At 41.3% G+C, this 25,449-nt stretch overlaps 1 protein-coding gene across 1 annotated transcript in view; it reads left to right on the top strand.

Annotated features, from left to right (window-relative positions):
• Positions 1–25,449, top strand: part of MAP3K15 (mitogen-activated protein kinase kinase kinase 15) — a 143,103-nt gene that overhangs the window by 27,748 nt on the left and 89,906 nt on the right. Inside the window, 2 exon segments of the mRNA XM_029241260.1 lie at positions 3,941–4,080; positions 23,063–23,256. Of these exon segments, the coding sequence (XP_029097093.1) occupies positions 3,941–4,080; positions 23,063–23,256 (334 nt within the window).

Below are 25,449 nucleotides of genomic sequence, written 5' to 3'. Positions count from 1 at the left end.
TTTTTTTTTTGCTGTACACGGGCCTCTCACTGTTGTGGCCTCTCCCGCTGCGGAGCACAGGCTCCAGATGCGCAGGCTCAGCGGCCATGGCTCATGGGCCTAGCCGCTCCATGGCATGTGGGATTTTTCCAGACTGGGGCACGAACCTGTGTCCCCTGCATCGGCAGGCGGGCTCTCAACCACTGTGCCACCAGGGAAGCCCACTTTTCCCTTCTTGCTTTTAATATTTTTTCTTTGTCTTTAATTTTTGTCAGTTTGATTAATATGTGTGTCGGTGTGTTCCTCCTTGGTTTATCTTGTATGGGACTCTCTGCACTTCCTGGTCTTAAGCTGAATGTTTTCTTTCTCATGTTAGGGAAGTTTTTGGCTATAATCTCTTCAAATATTTTCTCAGGCCCTTTCTCTCTCTCTATTCCTACTGGGACACCTATGATGCAAATGTTGGTGCATTTAATGTTGTCCCAGAGGTCTCTGAGACCTCACTCAGAAGCTCAGGACTCTCACTCTTATGGGAGGACCTCTGCGATACAATTACCATCCAGTTTGTGGGTTGTCCATCTGGTGGGTATGGGATTTGATTATGTTCCGAAAGTGCCCTTCCTACCTTCTCACTGTGGCTTCTTTTTTGTCTTTGAGTGTAAAAAGTCTTTTTTGGTAGCTTCCAGTCTTTTTTGTCAATGGTTGTTCAGCAGTTACTTGTGGTTTTGGTGCTGTTGTGAGAAGACAAGCTCAAGTCGGTCTCCTCCACCCCTTTTCCGGAACTCAGTGGCTGTTATTAGCTTGGATGCTTGCTGCCTCTTTCCTCAGCGTGTGCTGGCCATCATCCCCCTGATATGGGTGTGCAGGCACAGCGGCCCTTGCGCACTCCCGGGATTGGGGAGTACTCAGAGTGTTGTTGCAAAGATTAAGTAAGATGACGTGAAACTATCTTGCCCATTTTCCAGCAAACATGTCTTTGTTTCTGCCCTTTTTTCCTTAGCAGTTCACTGTGCCAAAGCTTTGCCCAACCATGCCTTTTGAATAGGATTTCCTTTCTGAGGTAGCGTGATAAAGTCCCGTGCTGTCCTCCTCAGGGCTGGAATCCAGCACGCGTCCAGCATTTCCCCCCCTGAGTCACTCAGTAGCCATCTTGCTTCAGTCTGTCCTGTTTTAATGAGACACCAAGAAAAATCTCCATCCCAACCCTCGGTGGAGCCACGGAGGGGCTCCTTAGTGGACGTGGTGAGGCGAGCGTACAGGTCTCAGCACAGAACATTGAGAGGGCAGAGGAAAGCAGGAACTCATGTCACCAGATTAAAATTTAATCTACTTGGCTACAAGCTACTCCACCAAGTTGCAGGTTTCCTGTGAAAATGGTCTGTATGAGTGGGGGCTGCAGTCCTTCACCCCTGCTCTGCCCCTTCCCACCACTCTCCTTTGTCTTCCTCCATTTGCTTCCTGTCCTTTGTTAACTAATTATAGAAGTCCCCAGGGCCTTGGAATTAGCATCTGTGTTGCCATTTCCTAATAACATCAGTAGGAAACACATTCTTTTTCATTTGAGAAGGTAATAGAGTCCAGGGAAAACTCATGTGGGCAGAACGTCTCATTTATTCAGCTGCAGTGTGGTTTCCACGCTGAGCAGATGTCTCTGGGGACCAGGTATCCACTTGAGATAAATTAACCAGGCTGGGTTGTAAAAAGCGTTTCCTCAGTATATACATTTGTCCTTTCTTGAGCAATAACCTCTAAAGGGTGAATTTGGATATGATAGTCTCCTGTTTAAGCCCTTCATGATTATTTTTTTAAATAATGATGAGACATTGATGCTATGGTTATTTGTTGTTTTTTTTTCTTTGAGTTCTTTTAACGAAACATACTGAAGTATTTGGAGATGAAATTATATGATACCGGGGATTTGTCTCAAAATTATGTGGAAGGGGATGGTGTGGTTGGCAGTAGAGATGAAACAAGGCTGGCTGAGTTGATAATTGTTGAGGGAAGTGGGGGCTACAGGGGTTTCATTATACTATTCTGTTTACTTTTACATACATGTTTGTAATTTTCCATAATGAAAATAAAAAAACCAAAAAAACCCCCACACCCTTCCATAGGTTTCTCATTGTCTCAAGCTAGTGTCCAGCCCCCCTAACATGGCCTTCAGACGCCTTCACCTGTCTGGCACCTACTAACCCTTCCAGGTTCATCTTCTTAGGTGTTCTGGTCCTGTGAAATGATTTGCAGTGGCCCCAACATGTACACGCCCCTGACCACTGGCTTGCACTTGCTGCCTTCTCTTCCTACAATGCTTTTTCCCTCCCTTTCCATCCGCCCATCCTCTCCCCAGTTTTCCTGCCTCATATGGACCCTCAGGCTCCAGACAGGTCACATGCTTTCAGCCTTCCCTGACTGCCCTCCAGCCGAGTGTGGGTTCGGTGCCCCCCCCAGGGGTGCCTCTGTCACTGTTCCCCTCATCTTAGCCTTCCTTACCCTGATTCTAACCACTTCTTCCTTCCCGTCGCCTCCGTTGTATCAAGCATGGTTTCGAAGAAAGGGATTATGCCTTGTTCACACTTCTGTCCCTGGCACCAAGCACAGTGCCTGGCATAGAGCAGACAACCCATAAATTAGGGAATAAAAAGGCCCACCCAGGACTTGCCAAGGCTCGGTCTCAGGCCTCCCAGTGGTGCCTGGTGCTGATGTAGCATCTCTCTGCCTTTTTGTTTCTTCATGTCCCTATTCACCTCGCCTCTGTTCTGTTTCATTGGGATTTTCAGTAACTTCCTGTGGGGTCAGAGCAGCACAAGCATAAGTTTGGGCACTATTTCCCCAAATTTCTGCTGTACATCGTGGACAAAGTCCAGTCAAACTTGGAGCTCTGATACTCTCTTGAAAATGACTTGAAATGGTGTCCAATGCTACTAGGCAAATTTAAGTTTGTTCTTTATTGATGCTCTGTGTTGCCCCTCTGCTTTGTTGTTTTTTTTTTTACATCTTCATTGGCGTATAATTGCTTTACAATGGTGTGTTAGTTTCTGCTTTATAACAAAGTGACTCAGTTATACATATCCATATGTTCGCATATCTCTTCCCTCTTGTGTCTCCCTCCCTCCCACCCTCCCTATCCCACCCCTCTTTGATTAAAGTCTCTCTAGGACACAACTCCACGGGCATGTGATCTGTGCCGTCCAGTTGATGGTGACATATGAACCAGGAGCGTGGTGCAGGAATGTTCATTACAACAGTTTGAAATAGGAAAAGAAGAAATCATGTGCTGAAGTGAAAATGCATGAACTTAGAGCTAAACATACAAGTTGGTTGTTTCACACCAAAAACCAGCAAGTCAAAGAATATACACAGTATGATACTATTTATATAAAGTTCAAAGACATACAAAACTAAACAATATACTGTTTAGGAATTCATAATTATAATAATATATAATATGCATATACAGATATATGCAGGGAACTGATAAATGCAGAGATCAGGATGGAGGCGTTCTCTGGGCAGGAGGGAGAGATGTGATTACGAGGAGGCATATGGAGCTCTGACAGTACAGATAGCGCTTTGTGTCTTGGGCTGCATGGTGGGTGCATGGTTTTTCATTTCATTATACTTAATACTTTATATATAAGCTAAATACATTCTTTGGATATGATAAATTTCCTAATAAAAATAACATTTAAAATAAATCCACCAGCAATTTTTAAGTGAGACTATGTTCTCAGCACTTTGAAGAAGGAAGAGTTTTTTGGTTTTTAGTTTTTATTCCTGTTCAGCTTTTCTTCTGAAGTTCATGGGGGTGATTTTAATCAAATCATTCCTTACTTCTGCTTTACCTGAAAGGCTGATGAGAGAAATGCAGATTGCAGCAGCTCCCCGTTGGCGATCATCGCAAAGTAGATTAAGTAGATCACCTCTCTCTCCCCCGACCTTGTCCCCTCCTTGTTCATCTCAGATGTTGCCGTGGTGGACATGAGCGATGTCTCCAGACAGCCTTCCCTCTTCTACCATCTTGGAGTCCGTGAAAGCTTTGACGTGGCCAATAATGTGATCCTGTACCACGACACCGATGCTGACGCTGCTCTTTCATTGAAGGTAAAGAGTATTGTTCACCTTCTCCTGAATACTTTGTTTTGGGAAAGCAGTATTGTGTGTTCATTTGAAATGTACATGTAACAGAGGAGGTTGGAGAAAAACAAGAAAGATTTGCTCCTGCAGTTCCTTCCTTCCCACCCCCAGGTTCTAGCTCACACAGGTGGCTTCCTGGCTTCTGTGTGAGCGTATGTGCTAGAGATGTGCGTTTGCAGGCAACTTGAATATTTCTAAGCTCAGTGGGGAGGTGAAGGCAAAAACTCCTGTTAGTTTCTGTTGAAGCAAACACAGCACTTTGAATCCTCTGTTGGGCAATTTGATCCAAACCTGCACATTAAAAAAAAAAAAATCTCAACTTGGATAATAATAGGAAGACGTTTAACAGTTACCAAAATGGGTAGAAACGTTTAGCACAAATGTAATCAGTATTTAATCTGTCATTTTTTTCTCCCCAGTTTAAAGCCAAGCAAACCTGAAAACTTGTGTGTTCATACACAGCTCAGTAATTATTGAGAATTTTTAAATGTATTTTTGCAAATTTGATACAAGCTTTTTTGGATAACAGTACTTTTAAAAATGCTCCTGTTTGTAAAATGTGAAGGTCAGATGTGAGTTGTTACAAAATTTAGCTAATATTAATATTGCTTAATATCTTAACATTAGTCAAGAAATCCTGGTCTATGTTAAATCATTTCAGGAATAAAAGATTAGTTTGTTTACAGCAGTGTTACTCAACCTTGACTGCACTTTAGAATCATTTGGGGGGTTTGTAAATATCGCAGTACCCAGGCCACACCAAGATCAATTATGTCACAATCTTTAGGGGATTTTTTTTTAACCTCCCAAATGTGCAGCCAGAGGTGAGAACCAGTGGTTCAGAGTTAGCTTTCATGGACGTCATTTCTAAATGTTCAGCTGCCTTAGCATTAAAAGTCACTAGTATATAAATGACACAATTTTGTGATGGCAAATTGGACATTTTTGTTTGTGTTTCTTAAGGTCTGATATTAACCAGATGTTTCTGGGTTCTGTAACAATTTGGGATTATTTCCTGGTAGAAATACTACCTATCTCAGATGTGTAACCTTTATGTGTTAATATATCACATACATCTTATATAGGTGTGTCCTCTCTCATCCTAGCACAGTGCTGTATTTTAAGAGTCATTCATGTGACAGTGGAAGAAGAAACTGTTTTGCTCTTATACTTTACGTTGTAAAATAGTTTCCCAAAAGGCTATAAACCAATCTAAATTACTTTAGATATTTAGATTTTTTTTCTTTTACTGATATTCACTAAAGTGGTTATGCTTAGAAATATTTAGAATTAGAAGATGTGAAAGGGTAGATTATTAAGCTGTATTTTGATGAGAAACGTGAAACTAGAATGTATTTTTCCCCAATTCAATAAATTTTTTTGCTCATTTGTGCGTTAGTGAACTCCTCTGGAAAGTCCCGTGACCTAGATAAGTTTTAATTTTTAATGATATGGAAGAATACTTCCTAAAACAGAAATGGGTACTCAGTTATATCTGACACCAGAAGAAGCGATCTGCACTTGTCAGAAAATAGAAATCTCAGAACACATAAAACACATTTTACGGGGACAGCTGTTTAATTATGTTTTCTTTTTTCAGCAAATGGCTTGCAGCGCATAAATGATACAGTCAAGGACTGCATAACCATTATGCTAAGTTAACCGACTAAAACTGTTGTCATTGAGTTTGAGTTTGAAAATTCCTATAGTGAATATATATAAATATAATACCTATAGTGAGATGTCAGGAATCCTGTCAGCAACACCCCTTCTGTAGGAAGACTGACTTGGGCGGGGTGTGGCCTGCAGCCTTCACACTGATGACTCAAGAAATGGTTCCAGGCCCAAGGTTACCATGGGCTGCCCATGCGCTTCACTGCTGTCACTGAGAAGGCGAGGTGCAGGGCATTCCGAGCCCCGAACTTGAATCTCGAAATATCTTTGGACAGAAGCATTGCCATTGCTATGGGAAAACCCTTATAACCATATATGTCCCCCAGGAATTCCAAAGCTAACCAATCATGATAAATTTTCCTTAGAACATGAATTTTACATTTCTTAGAGGCCCATTCTTCTTGAAGCTTTTTACAGGGGGAGGTTTCCAATGATTAACTCTTGCTCTAAAATGGGTGCCAGTTGATGGCATGGGGACAAAGTGCTTACTAGTGCTTATGGAAATTAACTGTTTTGGAAAAAAGCTATATTGATCCTATCTTTTCAGGATATAGTAACTCAAAAAAAGACAGTAAGTATTGTATTTTCAGGTTTTTAACTTTGTGAATGTAAACATATAAAATGCTTGCCTGAAAATCCCACAGATAGCCAAGTGATGTCTAATTGTACCTGTTGGTTGTGTTTCTAAGGGGGACACCTAGAAACCCCTACCCCTCAAGCTGCCAGCTGGATCAGCCCCACTCAGCTGCCCAGGGTGCAGGGCAGAGGGCAAGGTCAGGCAGGTGTACTTTTTCTTCGTTACACACTAGGACTTTGAGCCTGCAACCACCCGGCTGTCTTCTGAGCTGGGTCGGTGTTCCTATGGACCACCAGGATTCTTTCTGCTGGAGCCAGTGCCTCCATACTTCCCACCAAAGTTTCCCTCACAACAAAGAGACATGAACTTATACCGTAGTTAAGTTTGGAGCCGAGCCCAAAGTTCCCTGCCACGAGCTGAGAAGAAGCGGATGGAATTACACTTCTTTCCATTTATGTTCTTGGGTCTCCTGATTTGACTTAAAAGTTCCTGCAGTGGCATAGTGATAACACCGTTTTGGTTTGACTTGTATCATGAAACCCTCCCCCACCCTAAAAACATTCAAATAAGATCATGTCCTTGGAAATAGTGCCACGGTTATCCTGTACCTTTGAATGCCCCCCCCCCAAAAACCTGCCCATCCTCCGAGAAATTGTGACCTAGACTGAGGACAGTTCTTTCTTCCCTTTCCTTTGGCCCTCAGCCACTGACCCATCTAGAAGGGCAGAGCCTCTTGCCTCTTTCCAGTTGGAGTTCCCAGAGGGAGAGGGAGAAAAGGGCCCAGGAGGTAGAGGTCTCCCGAAGGCGCCCTCCGCAGGGGAGCCGGAGCGTGGCGTGACGCCCCCCCCTCCACAGAAGGTCCCACCCTGCAGCCACGGGGGTCCAGACTTCCCCAGGACCCAGGTAGGGCTCCCTGCCGGAGGTGGAAGCCTTGACTCTCCTCCCCCAAGCCCGAGGATGAAATTCTAGGAAGAAAACAAATACAGTTTATGTCATTACCACTGGAGTGTGGGTTTAAAAAGCTGACCTGAAAATAAGGCATCAAGGTGGTTTCCTTGGGAAAAGAACTGGGAAGATTTGTCGCTTCATTTTGTCCCATTTACATGCTAATACTGCCCACTTATGGGCTCTTTCCTGTTCTTTCTAGATCTTGATTTCTTAAATTACCTCCTTCTTGGAGACAGGAATCCAGTCAAAGGAGATTGGGCCTGAGGCTGGGAGGCACAGGGTGTAGTCCCGGCTCTGTCTCTTAGTAACTTCAGGCAGTCATTCCATCCCCCACCCCAATCCTCAGTGCCCTCGGCAGTAAAATGAAAAGGTTGAACTCTGGCGTTTCGTTCATAGATAACTTCCAGCACTCATTGTCCGTGTTCCATATTTGTTGTACAAGTGAAAAGACGTAACTTGGGTTTAATACAAGGAATGTCTAGGAAACAGTTATTCCTTAAAACAAGAATTACATTCAGGCAAGGTGCAAGGAAGAAAACTCTTTATTTTTACATCCTGACTGTTAGTTGTGTCAGAGTCTAGAAATCCTGTTCTCGGGGAGACTTAGTGCCATTCTGTTACCATTCTACTACATGCCCTCCCTTCTGGTATGTTCTCCCTTGTCTAAACACCCAGAAATTCCTTCACATTCTTGATAATTCTACCGCAGCATCATTCTCCCTAGGCTTTTGTTTGTTTTGTTTGTTTTTTAGGAACAAACTTATTCTAAACGATTTGGCAATGAATCTCCCTGCTGTATTTGGCATTACTTTAGAATTCTGTGCCCAGGACTGGTTGTCATGCTTGATGGGGTATGAAAATTTAGAGCATTCAGGAGAACAAAATAAAGGACCAGAGGTGACTGGAAGGGTTGAAAATAGCACCTAAGAGGAAAAGTTGAAGGGAAGCAAACCTCAGGAGGTATTGTTCATGGTCATTTTCAAATGTTGTCCCTTTTCAGGAAGCAGGGAAGCTGTTACTTCTACTCCAGATGTCATGGAAGTAGGGCAAACTGAAAAAAGCTTGGGGTCAGCAGAATGGACATCTCACAAGTAATGGTGATTAAACATTGAAATAGAATGTCAAAGTAAATCAGCTGACATTTAAGAAGAGTTTGTTCACTTGTCGCCTCCATATGGATGGAGGTAATGCTGCTTGGAAGCAGGGGTATGGATCGTGTAACACCAGAGGTTTTGAGAGAGAATCTGATGAATTGTGGGTCTGTGATAATTGGATAGCTTTAAGAAAGAGAGATACAACATAGTTGTAGTTGGTGAATTATAAAGTCCTGTGAGTCAGGTACAGATTAAATGCCACACACTGAACATGCAGCTGGGTGCTTGAAGTGATTTATGAATATATGGAAACCAAGATGCTTTTAGATCTCTGTCTTCAGGTAGTATTTTATGTTTCTAGAATTGTGCCTGATAATGAATGGAACTCGGCTTCATTTGGTAGAGGGATAGTGTATTAGCCAGGGTTCTATAGAGTAGCAGTTCCCCAACCTTTTTGGCACCAGGGACCGGTTTCGTGGAAGACAGTTTTTCCACAGACCGGGGCAGGGGTGGTGGTTCAGGTGGTAATGTGAGTAATGGTTCAGGCAGTAATGCGAGTGATGGGGAGCGGTGGGGAGAAGTGGGGAGTGGCAGACGAAGCTTCACTCGCTTGCCTGCCGCTCACCTGCGTGGCTGCCTGGTTCCTAACAGGCCATGGACTGGTACCGGTCCGCGGCCCAGGGGTTGGGGACCCCTGCTCTAGAGAAACAGAGCTAATTGGAGATATAGAAAGAGGGAGATAGAGATATTTATTATGAGGAATTACCTCATGTAATTATGGAGGCTGAGAAGCCCAACAATCTACCATCTGCAGGCTGCAGACCCAGGAAAGCCAGTGGTGTAATTCGGTTTAAGTCCAAAGGCCTGAGAACCAGGGGAGCCGATGGTGTAGATCAGAGAAGATGAGATGAGGTGTCCCAGATCAAGCAGTTAGGCAGGAAAAAGAGGGCAAATTCCTCCTTCCTCTGCCTTGTGTCCTGGTCAGGCCTCGGTGGATTGGATGGTGCCCACCCACAGTGGGAAGGGCGGTCTACTTGACTGAGTCCACTGACCCAGATGCTAATCTCATTCAGAGGCACCCTCACAGACACACCCAGAAATAATGTTTAATCTGGGCACCCTGTGGCCGGTCAAGTTGACACACAAAAGTAGCCATCACAGATGGCTACATTTGCTGCCATTTCTAGGAGCAGTTGCTTTGCAGGGATGTAAAGTATGGGAAGCCAATCTCTAGGCTTTGGGCTGGACCAGACCTGCAGCCCTTCTCGGCCCTTCTGTACTTTGGCAACACAGTATCACCTTTTGTGCTCACCTCTTTTTCAGCTGATGCTCATAGCCTCGTGTTCCAGGGGGGTTTTTTAAACTCTTTATTTAGGTATAATTGACATACCGTAAAATGCACCTGTGTACACACAACTCAGTGATTTTTAAGAGTGGTGCAGCCGTCACTACAACCCAGTTTTAGAGCATTTCCATCACCCCAAAATATACTTGTTTCCAGACAATGCCTGTTCCCATCCCAGCCCCAAGCAACCACTAATTTGCTTTATGTGTTATAGATTTACCTTTTCAGGACTTTTCATAGAAATGGAAGGATACAATAATGTGGTCTTTTGCATCTGGTTTCTTTCACTTAGCATGATGTTTGTGAGGTTCACCCATGATGTAGCAAGTATCAGTAGTTCTTTTTTATTGCTGAAAAGTACTCTAGTGTATGGATATTACACGTTGTATTTATATATTCCCCAGTTGATGGACATTTGGATTGTCTCCACTTTTTGGTTATTATTCATAATGTTGCTATAAACATTCAAGTACAAGTCTTTGTGTTGCAAATATGTCTTCATTCCTCTTGGGTAGATACCTAGGAATGGAATTGCTGGATCATATAGTAAATATATGTTTGACTTTGTAAGAAACTATCAAAATAATGTTCAAGGTGGCTGTACCGTTTTACATTTCCATCAGCAATGAGAGGTCTGGCTTCTTCACATCATCATCAATACTTGGTATTGTCTGTCTTTTTATTGTATCAATTTTAGTGAGTATGGAGTGGTATCCTATTGTCGTTTTGTATTTCCCTAGTGGGTAATGATGTTGAGCATCTTCTCATGTGCGTATTAGCCATTCTTAGTCTTTTTTTGGTGAAATGTCTATTCAAGTCTTTTGCTTATTTTTAGTTGGAGTTTTTAGTCTTACTGTGGAGCTGTAGAGTTCTTTGTGTATTCTGGAAGCAAGGCTCTTATCAGAGACTTTATCAATTACTTCTTTTATGGCTCATGCTTTTGGTGTTGTATCTAAGAACTCTTAGCCTAACCCAAGGTCATGAAGAATTTACTCTTATGTTTCCTTTTAAAGTTTTATAGTTTTGGCTCTTACATTTATTTCTCTGACCCATTTTGAGGTAATTTTTGTGTCTGGTGTGAGGTAGGGGTCCAGCTTCTTTCTTTTGCATGTGGCTATCCAGATGTCGCAGCACCATTTCTTAAAAAGACTATTCCTGGGCTTCCCTCGTGGTGCAGTGGTTGAGAGTCTGCCTGCCGATGCAGGGGACACGGGTTCGTGCCCCAGTCTGGGAAGATCCCACATGCCACGGAGCGGCTGGGCCCATGAGCCATGGCCGCTGAACCTGCGCGTGCAGAGCCTGTGCTCCGCAACGGGAGAGGCCACAGCAGTGAGAGGCCGGCATACCACAAAAAAAAAAAAAAAAAAAAAAGACTATTCCTTCCCCATTGAATTTTCTTGGCACCTTTGTCAGAACCAACTGATCATAAATGTAAGGGTTTGTTTCTGGACTTGAAATTCTATTCCATTGACCTGTATGTTTACCTTTATGCCAGTACCACGCTGTTTTGGCTACTGTACCTTTATAGTACATTTTGAAATTAGGAAATCTGATTCCCCCAACTTTGTTCTTCTTTTTCAACACAGTTTTGGCCATCTGGGGCCACTTGCAGTTCCATATGAATTTGAGAATCAACTTTTCCATTTCTACAAACAGGCCATTGGAATTTTGATAGGGATTGTGTTGTATCTGTTTATCACTTTAAGACTTAACAATATTAAGTCTTCCAATCCAAAAACACAGGGTTTCTTTCCATTTATTTAGGTCCCCTTTAATTTCTTTCAGCAATGTTTTATAGCTTTCTGTGTACAAGTCTTTTACCTTCTCAGTTAAATTTATTCCTGGATATTTTATTCTTTTGGATATTCTTGTAAATGAAACTGTTTTCTTAATTTCCTTTTCAAGATTTGTTTTTAAAAAATACCTTTCGGGACTTCCCTCGTGGCGCAGTGGTTAAGATTCCACGCTCCCAATTCAGGGGGCCCAGGTTCGATCCCTGGTCAGGGAACTAGATCCCACATGCATGCTGCAACTAAGAGTTCACATACCGCAACTAAGGAGTCCATGTGTTGCAACTAAGGAGCCCACCTGCCGCAACTAAGACCCAGCACAACCAAAATAAATAATAAGTAAATATTTTTTAAAAAACTTTAAAAAGAAATACCTTTCACAGAAATATTTAACACATCGTATTTTGCTTCGTAATTCAGTATTTGAGTTAAAATGTAATTCAGTTTTTGATCAGAGATCCATAAAAATGACTTCATATATTATTTTCATCCATTTTCATTCTTAGGCTATCTTCTACTGCTTTAGAGATAACAAAGATAGACCCTTTCAGCATTTTATCACTTCAGAAGACATATTTATATGATGAATAATCAAAAACAAAGAGTGAAAATATAGCCTTTATGAAAACAAGAGTGAAAATGTAGCCAACCCCAAGAGACTACTTTATCTATTAAACCTTGGAACTTCCTGGTAGTTTGTTATTATTGTACATAGTCCACAGGTATTCTTTGTTTTAATTTTCCTTTGTAAATATAACCATACTTTCAAAGTTACGTTATATTTTGCAGGTTGATTCTCTACAGGAAGTAGACTCTGAGACTGAGTTTAGTGAACAGATTTATTGAGGAGTGCCCTTGGGATCACCTCTGAGGGAGAGGAGGGCAGGAAGCAGGACTGGGAAGAGAGAGAAATCCAACTGGGATGCAGGCTCAGTGGCAGCCTTGGCCGATCCCCTCTGGGGAGCTCTGAGCTGGAATGACCTTTTGGAGTAGTTCTGAGTTGGGATGGGATGGCCAGGCCTTTATTCTCCTGTATCCATCCCTCACTGGAAGGAGAGTGACGTTGAGTGAAGTGCTCTCTGCAGCTGAGGCAGTTCCAGAAGGGGCTGACAGCAGGGGTGAGAGCTACAATGCTCCTGGTAGCTGGGGCAGCACGTCCTTCCTTGAAGGGGGGATGTGGGTGTACGCCTGAGTGTCCACCAGCTTATAATCATTTTACTTGAGACATATGTAAATCATATATACCCCAAGACTAAGCATGTACCTCGAAAGCTGAGATGCACAGAAATAATTTTTTCCTTTGAATTGGTGGGAAATTATTTGGAAGCTGTGCGTAGCCTCACCAGAGAGGAAGCATGGGGACATAAACCTTCCTTGTTCCCCAGGAGAATTACTAGCAGAAGATGAGGTTTTCCACCCAATACTTGTAGAAGAAATTGTTCAAAGTAAACTAGACCTTACTTTCATTTGTCATGTCCTAAAGCTAGAGATCAGAGATGGTTTTTTAAAAGCAGAGTTAAATTTCCAAGCTAGGATCATGTTACTAAAAAACACCTTATTAAAAAACTAATCTGGTTCTTGACCTCTGGACTAGGTAAGTAGTTTTTTCCTCTGGAAAGCCAGTGAGATTTGAAAGAAGCTCACTGTTCCCATCAAAATAGTTACCTCTATGATCCCAGTGAAGTGAAAATTCTTTGAGAAACAGACATTGGCAGTATTGGGGGTATTGTCTACAATACTGGAAGTCTTTTACCTGGCTTACAAGCACACTGAGGCCTCAAGTTTAGAATAACAGAATGTCTCCTGGTCCTTCCCTCTTGCCTTCCTCAGTTCTTCAGTTTTTTTTGGCTTGGGATCCAGAATTACCAAGGATGATGTCGATTGCTTAGGGACACTTTGGTAAAAAGGCAATTAAATTTCTTTTCTGCTTTCCATATCCTTTGGGTTTTCTGAATTCAGAATCAGAATTTCTACCACTTTTAATATGAAGACTCAATTTCAAACAAGAAGGCTAGCTCTCATAGTAGATGGAGAATTTTATTTTACGCACTGAATGTGATTTATGTAAAAATTTCTGCCCTTTGAATATTTATTTCATTTGTATAGCTATTTTTTATTTCTACCTCATCTTAAGTTCTCTGTTCAAGTCTTTGTCTTTTTTTCCCCTTCATGCCTGTGGTCTGTGTTCTCCTTTAAATTGGAGTACTCTGAATAAATAAATAAGTTGGAGTACTCTGGAGGTGTGAACCATAAAACTTTCTCTGTACCTCTTGAATATCACAGGAGTAATGTCACATTTCACAGGGCTAATGTCAGAACTGAGATAGAAATATTTAATTCTGCCTACTAACTGAATAAGTCTTTAGTGTCCCATGATACCCATTTATTTTCTTTAAGACGTAATTCACATACCATAAACTTCACCATTCACTCATCTGTTGGTGTTGGGCATTTTGTTTTGTATGTCATGTCCGTGTCTATTTAAGGATATTTCAGAATTAAGCTGGATTGACAGTGACAAGAAGTGTAGGAAGGGAGGGGGAGGACATGAGATTGCCTGGCTCTGTGGTCATCTGTGGGCCAGTTGGTTGACCTTGCTGGGAATCGGTTTCCTCCCTTATAAAATGAGCTGATTATTAATAAGGTGATTACTGTGACTTGTGCCAGCTCTGAAATAATTCTCTGACTTTATGATAGCTATTCTGTTATTTGAACAAAGCAGGTGGACTCTTGGAATAGCTCAGCTGGTGCTACATGGCATGTTCCCAGCAGGGGCCTCTTCATTCACCTTTCAGTGGCCCAGTAGTCTGATTATCCAACTGAAATTGTTACTCAGCTTCTGTATATGCATTTGTTCCTCTTATGACCAGGCCAGTATAGAAAGATAGCAATGTAGAATGCTATTTGCATTGATCTTAAAAAAAATGCATTTCCCTGATATGCAAGCATGCTGATTTTTAAAAATTCTCCTTTAACTGACTAGACAAAGAATTGTACCTTGTAATCATTTTGTTTTAGAGTGATACCTGACCTAGATTTTCTTCCTTAGTAAATTGACTTTGTCAGACATGGTTATGTTAAATAATTTTTTAATTGTCTTAGGTTTGCGCATTTGCTCCCTAAGTTTTCTTGGGAACAATTTTCTATGCTGTTTAAATTCTAGTTTTCACTAAGGATTTGCAGTCCATTTGTATTACAAGATTTAAGCTCCAAAGCTTGAATCTGCCGGCAATCAAGGTATGCATTCTTCCATAAGTGCTCAGAAATCAGCTTACCTCATGGGTAGTATTAAACCACCTTCCATCTGCCTTAGATTTTGCCCCCTTCTTTTGAGTAAGCCATTTGTTGACTGATTAAATGTTTGTATCATTACTTTTAAAATGTTCCCTGGAAGGTCAAGCTGAAAGTCTCATCATGAGTTGGTTGGGATAAATTCTTACACATTTTATTTGCTCCAAAGAATTAATTTATAAAACTTGTGCTGTTTTTGACCAACTATGTGAGCTGCTGCTAGCCATACACAAAACTAAGTGCTGGTGTAATGAGGCCCCTTCACTTGTGTTTCTGTGCTGGCCTTCCTGGGCCACTGGCCTTCTGCACAGGGTGCCTGCAGAGGAGCCTGCTGTGGGGTGCGTCCCACGTGTTCTTGGTTAGTGGCCATGGTTGAACCTGATGGGCAATTAGGTTGGGACCCCAACATGCTCTGCTCTCCTGGGCTGTCCTGGAGAATCCAGACAGTTGTTTATGGATGGGACTCACACTATTATCATGGAAATGTTCATATATGAAGCCCACTGAAGAATCTCTGATGTTTTAGGGCTACAGGTAGGCTGTTCTATGTGAAACATCTGCTTGGAGTCCAGAGCAGGGTTTCTTAAATTTTGGGGGCCTGGGACTCCTTTGTCAATCTGGAGGAGCCTATGGACCCCTTCTCAGAATGTATCTTAAAGTGCTTAAATAAATACAAAGGATTACAAAGGAGACCAACTATATTTCAGTATGACTGTATTTATACTGAAATATGGTTATCAAAAATATTTTTAAAGTTGTATATTGTAATCTATGTCCTCCTTTACTGATGTCTCAAATAATAAAATGAAGCAGCAAGTCTAAAAACTGTCATAATTTTGGAGTAGTGATAAGTATAAAAGTCATTTTGAGATCTCTGTAGGAACTGTAATATGACGTGAAAAATTCTGTGATTTCTATTAGTAACAAAGTCCCATGTCCTGCTAAAACAAGAATGGGTTACCTACATTCCTGATCGGAGACTGTGTTGCATTTTAATTAAAGGCAAATGATGACAGAGGTGGAATTTTTTTTTCTCATTCAAGTTCACAGACCCCCGAGAATTAATGGGCTCCGGGTTCAGAATTCCCGGTCTGGTCTGGTCTAGAACTATCTAACATAGCTAGTACTTTTATTGGATGTCCACTATGTGCCATGACCGTCTTTAAGCCTTTATCACTTAAAGAAATTGACAGTATTATTGTCTTCATTTTAAACATGAGAAAACTGAAGTTTAGGTGGATAAGTACATTTTCCAAGGTCATCATCTAGTATGGAGCAGAGTTGGGATTCAATCTTTGGCTATACACATTGTCTACTATCTTGCTCCACTTGAGCTGATATGATACTGACTTCCTATTTCAATAATCATAAGTTACTTGTTTTTTACCTAACTTAGCAAATGTGAAAAAAAAAACCCACTACCTAGCTCTCCTGAGACAGTGGTGAAATTGAAGTGCCTTCATATACTACCAGTGGGAGTATAAATTGCTCCATCCTTTTTGGCAGCAACTTGGCCACACATATCAGGAACCTTAAACTTGCTCTAGTAATCTCACTCCTGGGAAGCTACTCTTAGGAAAAGACCACAGTGTAAATATGCACCTATGCCATATGCAAAGGTGTTCATCTCAGTGTATAGTAAGAAAAATTTCAAAACAAAGTTAAATAATAGAATGATGAAGTACATTATATATATTCACCAGTTGGTATATTAGGCAGGCATTAAAAATTATGGCATTTTTATAACCACACTTTTGTAATGAGAGCTTTTTTAAAGATACCTATTATTTAACCTAGTGATGCTACGGGATGAACTGTTCATTGTGGTGATATTTGTAGATGGTAGTAGTTTGGGAAATCTCAGTTGCTAAGTTTAGAACTAAAAACTTCAGAGGGCAGGTTCCTCTACTCCCTACCCTCATAGTGTCAGAGACCAGTGGCTTTTACTCTGCTCTCTGACTTCACTTACTGTATCAGAATCATCCTTTCGGAAATACTTAAAGAGTGTTTGGATTAGGGGTTTACATAGTTATGTGCCTAGCATACTGGTTCTAATGCCCCTTTATGTAGGAAACTAAGCTGCCTTTGTTAAATTTGTTTTAATGAGCTGGATTCTTGAGATTTTCCATTTATAAATGTAACAATTACAAACGTCCAACCCTGGTTTGCTATTGAACATGTGTTATGCTAATCAATGTTTTTAATTTTGCGTCTCCCCCACCAACAAAAGTCTGAATGTGTTCCATCATTTGAAGATGTTTGGGCCTATTCTTTGTAAGAACAGAAGTACTGCACTCAAGAGCCTGTGCTTTCATTTGGAAGTTTATGAATTGCTTTTTAAAATGTAATCGTGAGTCCCAATTTCCTTCTGTAAAATTTCTTAAACTTCTATGTACACTTTATGAAAGATTTTCTCAAAGCAAGTATTTTTACTTCCCCAAGGCTCCAGATACCTGCTGTCTCCTCAGTCCTGTTTGTTAAACTTGTTCAGTTGTTTTCAGAGTTCATGCGTTCCCTTTCTTTCTCCTTATTTTCTCAAACTGAGACTAAATGTTTGCTCAGAGGATCAGATCCGCTCCAGCTGTGGGCAGGCTTTCACCAGCCTCCACCACTGCTGCTCTGCCCACTTGAGCCATAACCTGTGACAGCACAGAGCATATATTTGTCAAAATCTTATTTTTTCACACCTCATTATTGAGGATTAGAGCAGGACTGGGGCAAAGTTAACTTTTGTGCTATTTGGGTAGAATAGGTTTGCTAAAGGAAGACTGTCAAGATTTCAGCAGAAATATTTGTTTTGGAAATAGTTTTAAAACCTGTAACAATTCTATCCAAATAGGTTGGATTCCTGCACCTTCAACTTACCTGCCTCTTATGGATACTCAGGTTTATTTAGTTGTAATCTTTGTATGTATTTTTGTTAGAATTATTACTCTGTATAATATTATCTTTTAACAAAGCTGAGAGAAGAAAGGAAAATAAGTACTTATAGAGTTACACTAACCTGTTTGTTTACCATTTCTGATTCTTTTCATTTGTTTCTGTGGATTCAAGTTACCAAATGGTGCTGTTTCCTTATTCCAATACAGCTTTGTTTCCACCTGCATCTTTTGTACTTCTAGTGTCAAATATATTACATATCTATATGTTACAGGCCCCAACATATGATTATATACATCATCTTATGCAATTGTCTTTCAAACCAGTTAAGAAAGAAGAAATTAGCAACTATATTGTCTCTTACAATTACCTGTATAACTAACTATACTGCATACTTTGTTTTTATCATGTGAATTAAAATTACTGTCTGGTGTCACTTGCTTTCAGCCTGAATAGCTTCCTTTAATATTTTTTGTAAGACAGGTCTGCTGGGAACAAATTATCTCAGTTTTTGTTTACCTGAAAATGTCTTTATTTCCCCTCAGATTTTCTTTCACATCCTTTATTAGGGTGTTGAAATTTTCTCTAGAGACTTTGTATACTTTGAGTGACATTAGATTCACCTTTATTTTTAGATTGATTTTTTTTTTTTAAGGGTGCACCACATGGCGTGCAGGATCTTATTTCCCCAACCAGGGATCAAACCCATGCCCCTTGCAGTGGGAGTGCGGAGTCTTAACCACTGGACCGCCAGGGAAGTCCCTCGTCTTCATTTTTAAAAGGTAGTTTTGCTAGATATAAGATTTTTGGTTCACTTTTTTTTCCTCTCATCACTTTGAATATGTCGTCCTACTGCCTTCTAGCATTCACCATTTCTGATGAAAAGTCAGATGTTTTTTATTGGGTTGCCCTTGTACACGGTAAGACACTTGTTTCTCTTGCTGTTTTCAAGACTTTGTCTCTCATAATTTTGACTACAGTGTATCTGGGTGTGGATCTCTTTGAGTTTATCCTACTTGGAATTTATTTAACTTCTTGGATATGTAGATTCATTTAATCAAATTTGTGAAGTTTTCAGCAATGATTTCTTTCAGTATTTTTCTGCTTCTTTCCTCTCCTTTCAGGACTCCCATTGTGAGTTGTGTTTGTTGGTGCACTTGACGGTGTCCCACATTTCTTTGAGGCTCTGTTCACTTTTCTTCATTCTTTTTTCTCTCTGTTCTTCAGTTTGCATAATCCCTATTGATCTGTCTACGAGTTTACTGATTCTTTCTTCCACTTAAATTTCCTGTTGGGGGCCCCTTCAGTGGATTTTTAATTTTGGTTATTATGCTTTTTAAGTCCAGAATTTCCATTTGCTTCTTCTTTGGTAATTCCTGATTCTTCATTGATATTCTATATTTGATGATGCATTGTAGTTATACCTTTAATTTGTTAAGTATGGTTTCCCTTAGTTCTTTGAACATATCTATAGTAGCAGTTTTCAAGTCTTTGTCTCCGAAGTCCAAAAGGACCCAGGGGGTCCTTTCAAAGGCAGTTACTTGGTGCCTGCTGTTTCTCCTGTATACAGATCACACTGTCCTGTTTCTTTGCATGTTTTGTATTTTTTGTTGCTGAAAACTAGACATTTTAGATAATGTAGCAACTCTGGATACTGACTTTTCTCCCTCCTGCCTGGAACTTGTTCCTGTTTGCAGGTTTATTTGTTTAGTGACTTTGCTGGACTAGTTCAGTGAAGCCTGTTTCCTCCAGTGTGCAGCCTCTGATGTCACACCTCAAGAAGGTGCAGCCTTGAACATGCACACAGCTACCCTCACCCTCCTATCCCCACCTGGGGATGACAGTGCTTATAGCTGGGCTCTCTTTGACTATATCTTTCCCCAGTTTCCCTGTTAAGTTTCTGACTGATTTTCCTCTACTGATATTACATCCAGTTGTTAGTCTCCCCTAATTGTTAGCTGATTGCTTCATTGTTTTTGCCAATCACCGGAGACATAAATGTTCCACAGTCTAATATCATTAACATTGGGCGTCTTTGCAGGGGTAGTTTTTAAAGCTGGTCTTTAAGGTTCACTCTGACCGCAGGAAGCCTTTCATAACTCTCTCTTCCCCTGTTTCTCTTTGTTAAACTGCTAGCTTGTCTACCTTTCACCCATTGCTATCATGGAGCTACCAGCTTCCTCTTAATTTCTTGCCATAAAAATCTCCATTGTCTTTGACAGTGCCTGTAGGTTTGAACTTCTCCGTGCTATGTTTCACATAAAGTCAGTCCCCTTAGGGAGAGCTGCAAAGCTCTCTGTTCTTACAGCATGCCTCTACCCTAGGCAGAGCCTCTGCACCACTGCACCAGAGCTGGGGAGCGGGGAGCAGCAGCCTGCCCCTCTCAGAGTGACACCCTGCTATGAGCGGGGTGCTGGGCAAGGGTAGCAGTCCCTGATCTTCTCAGCTTGCCTCTCTTGGCATGGAACCTTTACCCTATGTGAGCTGGGACATAGATGATCAGGGTCCAGTATTCTTGGCCTATTTCACCTAAGACAGAGCTTCTGCCATACAAGTGGGAACGCGGTGGAGAAATGGAGCCCTGGTCCTCTTGACCATGCTTGCCTGGAATAGAGCTTCTACAGGACAGGGCTGTGGTGAATGAGGATGCTGGTGGCCTAGCCTTCCCAGGGAGAAACTGCCACCCGAGACTTGAAGCTGAGGGTGGGAGGGGGTCCCATCTTCTTGGCTATACCCATCCAGAGTAGAATTGTCACTCTGGGCTCGAGGGTAGGGGAAGAGCAGGTTATAGCTCAAATACTAGAGTCTCAGTCTTCTTATCAAGATTTACTCGATTTTCTCGAGTAAATGTTTCTCCATTTGCTGTATGTTCTTAAGGCAACTTATAGAGACTATAAATGGTTTTTAAAAAATATGTGTTACCAGTTATGTTTGTTTTTCTGGGGAGGGGATCTGAGGAGCTCAACACACCTCCAGCCTAGCTCTAACTTTTTTTATCTGTCTTTTTTTTTTTTTTGCAGTACATGGGCCTCTCACTGCTGTGGCCTCTCCCATCGCGGAGCACAGGCTCCGGACGCGCAGGCCCAGCAGCCATGGCCCACGGGCCCAGCTGCTCTGCGGCATGTGGGATCCTCCCGGACCGGGGCACGAACCTGTGTCCCCTGCATCGGCAGGCGGTCTCCCAACCACTGCGCCACCAGGGAAGCCCCCTAGCTCTAACTTTGAAAATAGCAAACTCTATTTCTTCAAGGATTTTTTTTTTTTTTTTACCTTCTGGACTTCATTGATTCACACAGCTCTTTTCTCCCTCTTAGTCTGAACTAGGAAATCTTTTACCATAACTCGACCAATTTCAGGTAGAAGAACAAGCAGTTTAACTTCTGAGTGTATAAATGGCATTTAATTTAATTAACTTTAGCAACATGGCTTTCTTGTTATAGATGATGGAGAAATTTGTCTGTAACCTACCAAAACCTTACTTTGCTGGGCAATTTGAACCTGTCTTTGAGAATTTGAAGATATTACTAGAGGGGGAAGGGTCTTTGTTCCTCCCATTCCCCAGTTATCACCAACACACCAAAAATTTTGCTACTTCTCTTTGTAACAGACTGACATTTGTAGTTTGAGGTGTTTAACCCCAATATCTGGTGTCCACGGGGACAGTATCCAGCTGCTGTTTTGCAGCAGGGTAAGTACTCTCATCAAACCTATTATCAGGAATCATGAAACATCAGGAAGCTTAGTGTTAGACAAGGGCCACCACCTGTTTTGGGATGACCTGTGAGCTCACATTGGGTTTTACAGTTTTAAGTGCTTGGGAAAAAATCAGAAGATGAATACTTCAGGACATGTGAAAATATGAAATTCAAATTTGTGCCCATAAATAAAAGTTTTATTGGGACATAGCCATGCTCACGTGTTTACATGTTGTCTGCAGCTGCTTTCATGCTGTAACAGCAGAGTCGAGTAGTTGCAGTAGAAATTATATGGCCCACAAAACCAGAAATATTTACCATCTGGCCTTTAACAGGAAAGGTTTGCTGACAGTCTCAAATATGGTTGAGTGGGGCATCACTAGCCATTTTTGCTTAACGAATTATTTTAGGGCCTAAAGACATGTCGTGACAGGGCTACAGATGCTCTAGAAGGTACAAAAGAGGGAGAGGATTGCAGGACAATTATTTGTATTTTGAATTTAGATAGAAATAAGAATGCCACCTGTCCTTGTGTAAGCAAATCTTATTCAAAAGGAAAACTTTAAAATGTCTGTCACGTATTTGTTCCAAGCTAGTTCCCCAGTGTGGAAAGTTTTCCCAAGACTTCTGTTTGATCTGAGATTGTAGCATTCTGACAGTTGTCTCTGTGATGAATGAATTTCTTTTTAATTTAGATGAAACTGTGTTGCTTCTTCGACTTCTCATGCTTGGTGAAAGTGTACTTCCCAAGGTTATGTCTGCATTATGCCAAAATTCCTAGATAACTCCCTTAGTTGAAGAAATAAAGGGAAGAAGTCACATGAATTATTTCTGGCACCGTGTAAGTTCTTTAAAAACTTAGTGAAGATAAAGGAATTAGAGAGTCTGAAATTTTAACCTAGTTGCTTTTTATGACAGTATAGACAAAAGATTGGCTCTGATAGAAGAATGTCATATAAAAACATATTTTAGTCCTTCAAATCTGCTAAAAACAGAGCATGGGCTTAATGCTATTTAAAGGTGGTGTTTATGCTTTAGAAAGGATTACAATTTGACTATTGAAGCATATTACATTCCATAGAAAAAACATACTGTTTTACTTGAGTATTGTTTGACAATATAAAAATTTTTAAACAGATCCTTTTTTTTCAAAACATCTCTGAGACTAATCATATTTAGTAATATCTGCTTCCAGCAAAACAGTTTTTACTCAACGAAGTTTATAAATAGTTCACCTGTGGTTAAATTATCAAATAAGGCTTTTCCACCTATGCTGAAAGAAAGAAAATAAGCCTTTACATTGTAATCCTTGGTTATCATTGGGCTGAAGTTCCCTCTGATTTGGGGGGAGATGTAATGAAATGATGTAATTTCTGAGACTTAAAACCCTAAAATCTTTGCTGATGAAGTTCAGAAACATATACAGATCAGTTCAGCATTTGAAACCAAATTTTTGTCGTATGTCCACGTGTTAGAGCTTGTGAAATTGAGTGGTTTCCTGTTTTGCGTATGATAGATTCATAGTCATATTGTGCAAGTCGTTCATCGTCAGACATTTTCTCCTTTCCTGTCCCACCAAGGTTCCACCTGCCCAAGTCCACAGCTGTGCTTCTGCATCAATTATTTCATGAAACATTTTTGTTTCTTTTTCCCAGGCATCTGGTGGAAATTATTATTTCATCCCGTACATTATGACACCACGCGCTGATTATTTTTGCTGCGAGAGTGACGCCCAGAGACGTGCCTCGGAGTACATGCAGCCCAACTGGGACACCATCCTGGGTCCTCTGTGTGTGCCCCTGGTGGACAGGTTTACTAGGCTTCTCAAGGACATCCATGTGACCTCATGGTAATTCCCATCAACCGTCAAAACGCTGGGAGCTTTGCCAAAATTTTCCTTTCACGTCCATGGAGGTGACGTAACTTCAAGAGACCTTAGTGCCCAGAGAGTGGGGAACCCCAACCAATTATTTTGAAGTCATCCCTGAATCCAGTGTTCCTTACTGTCTCACTAAGTTGGGCCGTTGAGGTGTAGCCGAAAGAGAATAAAACTGGAGGTGAGGTCAGGGTTGAGCTTGTGTTTGGCTCCACCTCCCGGTGTGACCTTGACAAATAACTTTTCTGTAGCTGTTGTCTCATCTAGAAAATAAGGAACTTAAGTCACTGATTTTCTTTCATGCTCTTTCAACTCTGAGATTCTGTGTTTCAGGGTCATTTCTGAACGTGATTTCCTCCCTACTACCAATCAGCTGTTAAGGTTGTTAAAATGCGTCAGCAAAGTCATTCCGACCATAAGTCCTTGTGCTGTAAAAGTGGGGATGTACTGAGTCAAGCTGAAGCCATCCTGACCTCAGCGTGTCCTGTGACGTGTTCTTGGTAGATTTATGTCGGAGAAAGTGTGGAGTAGTGATTCAAGAGTTGACAGGTTTGGGTTTGAATCCTAGGCCAGGCGATTCTTCACAGTGTAGCCTTGGAACAGTTAGCTCACCTCTTTGAGCCTCAGTGCTCAAGAAACCAGTCTTTAAAACATCCCTGTTCTAAAACTTGAAGGCAGAAAAATTATTCTACTTAACCAAAGGATCCAGTTTTTGGGTTTTTTTTTCTTGCCTGTGGCCAATTTAAAGGATTTATTCCTGAAAGCTACGTCTCAAGAAGGATTTGTCCTTCCAAAATAAATGAAAATCTGAAGCACTGGCAGGACTGACTTGAAATGTAAGGGACCACACGTCCCTGTGGCTTGCATTGTGGCTCTCCAAACTGTGGAGCGTCACTACTGTAGGGTTGGTGTGAGGGGCACACTTGTTAACAGTCTGTTCTCTTTTTCTATCCTGTCACCTCTCCTCTGGACACAGAGTTTCTGCTACAGATTGTAATGGGAAAAGAAGACTGGAAACGCAGACATATGTGACCACATGCCAACATAGAAAGCAAATGGGAGACCTTTTGCAGCACATCCCTGGAAAGCCTCTTTCAGTCCCCCCTTGCTAACTATTGTCTTATTGCACAGTGAACATTTTAGTGAAGCTCAGGGAGAGAACTCTCTCAGTATCATCTTTTCAGGTCTGACAAGGAAGTAGGCTAGCTTGAGTCTCCTAGATGAGCAAGGTCTTTGCAAGAAGTCTATTCAAGTTTGTTTCTCATTCACTTCATGTATGTTTCAGGAGGAAAACAACTCTTTTGATTTGGTTTAATTTCAGAGAACTTGAAATACCTTTTAGTTGATTCCACTCCTTGAACTACCGGATACCTGGCAAGGGTTAGTGAGAGGGTAAATGGTGCTTATGGTTTAAAACATCTGTAACAGGGATGGCAGATAAATTTTCAGCTCAAATGCCAACTTTGATAGATTGATGAAGGCTACCCAGAGCCCTGTGAGGAAAAGGGGTTTGAAGCTATTTCTTTTTTTTTTTAATCTTTTAAAAAATTTATTTATTTATTTATTTTTGGCTGCATTGGGTCTTTGTTGCTGTGCACGGGCTTTCTCTTGTCGCGGCGAGCGGGGGTTACTTTTCATTGCAGTGTGCGGGCTTCTCATTGCAGTGGCTTCTCTTGTTGTGGAGCATGGGCTCTAGGCACGCGGGCTTCAGTAGTTGTGGTGGGCAGGCTTAGTTGATCCGCGGCGTGTGGGATCTTCCAAGACCAGGGCTCGAACCCGTGTCCCCTGCATTGGCAGGCGGATTATTAACCACTGCACCACCAGGGAAGTCCCTGAAGCCATTTCTCAGTCCACATTGATTAGCAACATCTTCCCTGGTTACCAGAGGCAGAAATGGCTGCATGTTTATTACATATATGATGTCTCCAAGCCATACTTAATTCAGTGTTTTGTTCACTTACTTACAAGTTAACATTCTTATTAGGTTTCTTAGTTTATTAAAACTATTTTTCAGAATTACCCTTGAAAACAAGTCTAAACTAAAGTATAAATTTTTACTTGTCAGGCTGAACTAATAATACTTTAATAGCTTTGATGCCTTTATAGTCCAGCAAATGGACAATGGCTGTCACCCAATTTACTGACTCGTTTGATTAATCATAGAAT

This window comes from Monodon monoceros, unplaced genomic scaffold (genome assembly GCF_005190385.1).
Source record: "Monodon monoceros isolate NGI ecotype Baffin Bay Population unplaced genomic scaffold, NGI_Narwhal_1 Super_Scaffold_22, whole genome shotgun sequence".
Classification (NCBI taxonomy): domain Eukaryota; kingdom Metazoa; phylum Chordata; class Mammalia; order Artiodactyla; family Monodontidae; genus Monodon; species Monodon monoceros.
The sequence above is the reverse complement of the archived record's forward strand: the minus strand, read 5'-3'. Positions and strand labels throughout refer to the sequence as shown.